This window comes from Capsicum annuum, chromosome 3, assembly GCF_002878395.1.
Source record: "Capsicum annuum cultivar UCD-10X-F1 chromosome 3, UCD10Xv1.1, whole genome shotgun sequence".
Classification (NCBI taxonomy): domain Eukaryota; kingdom Viridiplantae; phylum Streptophyta; class Magnoliopsida; order Solanales; family Solanaceae; genus Capsicum; species Capsicum annuum.
The window spans coordinates 191,973,038-191,975,794 of record NC_061113.1 but is presented as its reverse complement, the minus strand read 5'-3'; the positions used below and the strand labels follow the sequence as shown (position 1 = coordinate 191,975,794).

The window sequence follows — 2,757 nt, the reverse complement described above, 5'->3', positions numbered from 1 at the left end:
TAATCACTTGAAAATGTGAATTCATGACTTGAAATTGGTTTAGTGTTGATACTTGAAATGTGAATTCATGACTTGAAAATTGTTAAGTTTAGTCACTTGAAAAGTGAATTAGAGAGTTTAAAATGGTTAAGTGTAGTGTTTTGAAATGTGTACTAGTCACTTGTAAAGTGGATGAGCAACTTGAAAATTGTTTAGTGTAGTTCTTGATAGGTGAACTTGTTTTTTGAAATTTGTAAAGTGTAATCACTTGAAAATGTGAATTAATGACTTGAAATTGGTTTAGTGTTGATACTTGAAATGTGAATTCATGGCTTGAAAATGGTTAAGTTTAGTCACTTGAGAAGTGAATTAGAGAGTTGAAAATGGTTAAGTGTGGTGTTTTGAAATGTATACTAGTGACTTCAAATTAATCAAGTTTAGTCACTTGAGAAGTGAATTAGTGACTTGAAAATAGTTTAGTGTAGTTACTTAAAAGATGAACTTGTGTTTTGAAATTAGTAAAGTGTAATCATTTGAAAATGTGAATTCATGACTTGAAATTGGTGCACGTCCTCCTATAAAAGAAGATATTGACAAATTTGATTTGTCTAGTCCTGGAGATACGGACATGCTTGGTAGAGTGTTCATCGATCCTGATGGATCTTCGTAAGTTTATTTTTCAATTGATAGGTTTATTTTTTTTCATTAATAAAATATTCAAGCTTACATACTTATTATGTTATTTACAGGTGGTATCCCGCGTCAAAAAAAGTTGATGAGGCTGTAAGAGAGAGTGTTATGAGACTTTTTACATATCCTTGGCACGAGTGGTGGGACATTCCAATAGTCTCTAAACAAGCCATTTTTCAAGATTTTAAGGTATATTAGATTTAATTATTATTTAGTTAACTTTAATATACACACACACACATACACACTAGTCATATAAAATCATATAACACTAGTCAATTGATTTTCAGATAATGTGTTTTTGGTTGGCAAAGCACGATCAGGCCATTTCTATAATTTTTGAGAGACATGCTGCTATGTCACATCAGATTGCACATATTAGACGTGCCTTAACACAGGCCGTTGCTCTTGATTCAAGTAGCGAAGAGGAAACAGAGAGTGATGAGGTTGGGGCTACTCCTTAGTATTATTGGACTTGACTTTTAGATAATTTTTAGAGATTTTTTAACTTAGCATTTAATTAGTGAAAAATCTTTAGGAGTGTTTAAGTATTTTGAATGTTGTTGGATTCATTGTTTAAGTGCTGTTGATTTGAATTATTTAAATGATTTGTTAATGTATTGTGTTGTATGATTATTGTAATAATATACATTGCATGAGAGATGTATCTATTGAATTGCATTTTTATTTGGCAGGTGGGATGCAGAAAATGTAGATTTCTGCATCTAAAAAAAAATGTAGAAAAGCGACGACAACCGTCGCTTTTTTATTCATTATGAAGAACAAAAAGCGACGCCCAACGTCGCTTTCAATTCATTATGAAGAACAAAAAGTGACGACCACCGTCGCTTTTTATTCATTATGAAGAACAAAAAGCGACGACCAACATCGCTTTTTTTAAAAAAATATTTTAATTTTCTCAAATAAAGTTATTTTTTCCAATAAAACGACGACGTCCATCGTTTTTTGTTCATCATGTGTTCTTCACATGAAGAACAAAAAGCGACGCACAACATAGCTTTTTCAAAAAATAACTAAATTTTTTTTCCTGAAAGCGACGCTGCCCATCGTAATAAAAGCGACGCAGACCGTCGTTTTCAAAAAACAATGCCCCTTTTTGATATGGAAAAAAAGCAATGAATTTCCATCGCTTTTGTCCAAAAAAGAGATGTTGGCCGTCACTTTTTGGCATTTTTTAGTGGTGTAATAATGTAACGTACATATATATATATAACTAATAATTCATCAGAATATAATGAATGTGTTGTATTATAAGGTAATATACTTGTGGATGTGATGTATATAGTACGTATTGAAGAGTTGATATATATATATATATATATATATATATATATATATAAATATATATATGATATGATACGATATAGTGATCGATGAACGATGTAATAAAAAACTAGCAGAATCTATCCAAACATATTGAATACCTTGATTTGAAATGATCGAAGCAATAATAAACTATACGTTGAAGTTATATTAATGTAAGCTAATCAAATTAATCGATAACTCATCAAAGTATGTATATAAATACGTCGCATTATATTACGGGGTAATATTCGTGTATGTATGTGATGTATATTGTACGTATTTAGAACTTGATAGTCGATAGGTATATATATATTATGCAGTGATGTACGTTGTGTGTTGTTCGAAGCTTACATTTATATATATGTATGTATATCTCTTGTGTATTGATGTACGTAGTACGTAGTCAACATTAAAGCTAACAAAATATATTCAGTTATATATTGAATATAATGATATCATACGATCGATCGATCAAGGTGATATATAGTATACTGTTGAAGGTAAAATAACATAAGATAAACTAACTGATATATATTATAGGGTAATAACATCATGTATGTGATCGATCATTAATAGAAATTCGCGGTAAATATTTTTTCGATACTATTTGTGACTACAACAGTCAGAATATTTGGTGGTAAATTCTGAGAAATATATATTCCGACTGCTTTAGTCGAAAATATAAGTAATTAAATAAATATATTACTAAATATATAATCAGACTCCTATACAAAAATTAAATAATTATTTAAATAAATTATT

The 2,757-nt window shown here is 29.5% G+C and overlaps 1 protein-coding gene across 1 annotated transcript; it reads left to right on the top strand.

The window, feature by feature from the left end:
• Positions 1 to 111: 111 nt before the first annotated feature.
• Positions 112 to 1,320, top strand: LOC107866229. Its single transcript, XM_016712379.2, has 3 exons — positions 112 to 645; positions 729 to 858; positions 960 to 1,320. Exons 1-3 carry the CDS (start codon positions 608 to 610, stop codon positions 1,131 to 1,133), a joined length of 342 nt encoding a protein of 113 aa, XP_016567865.1. The 5' UTR covers positions 112 to 607; the 3' UTR covers positions 1,134 to 1,320.
• Positions 1,321 to 2,757: the final 1,437 nt, after the last annotated feature.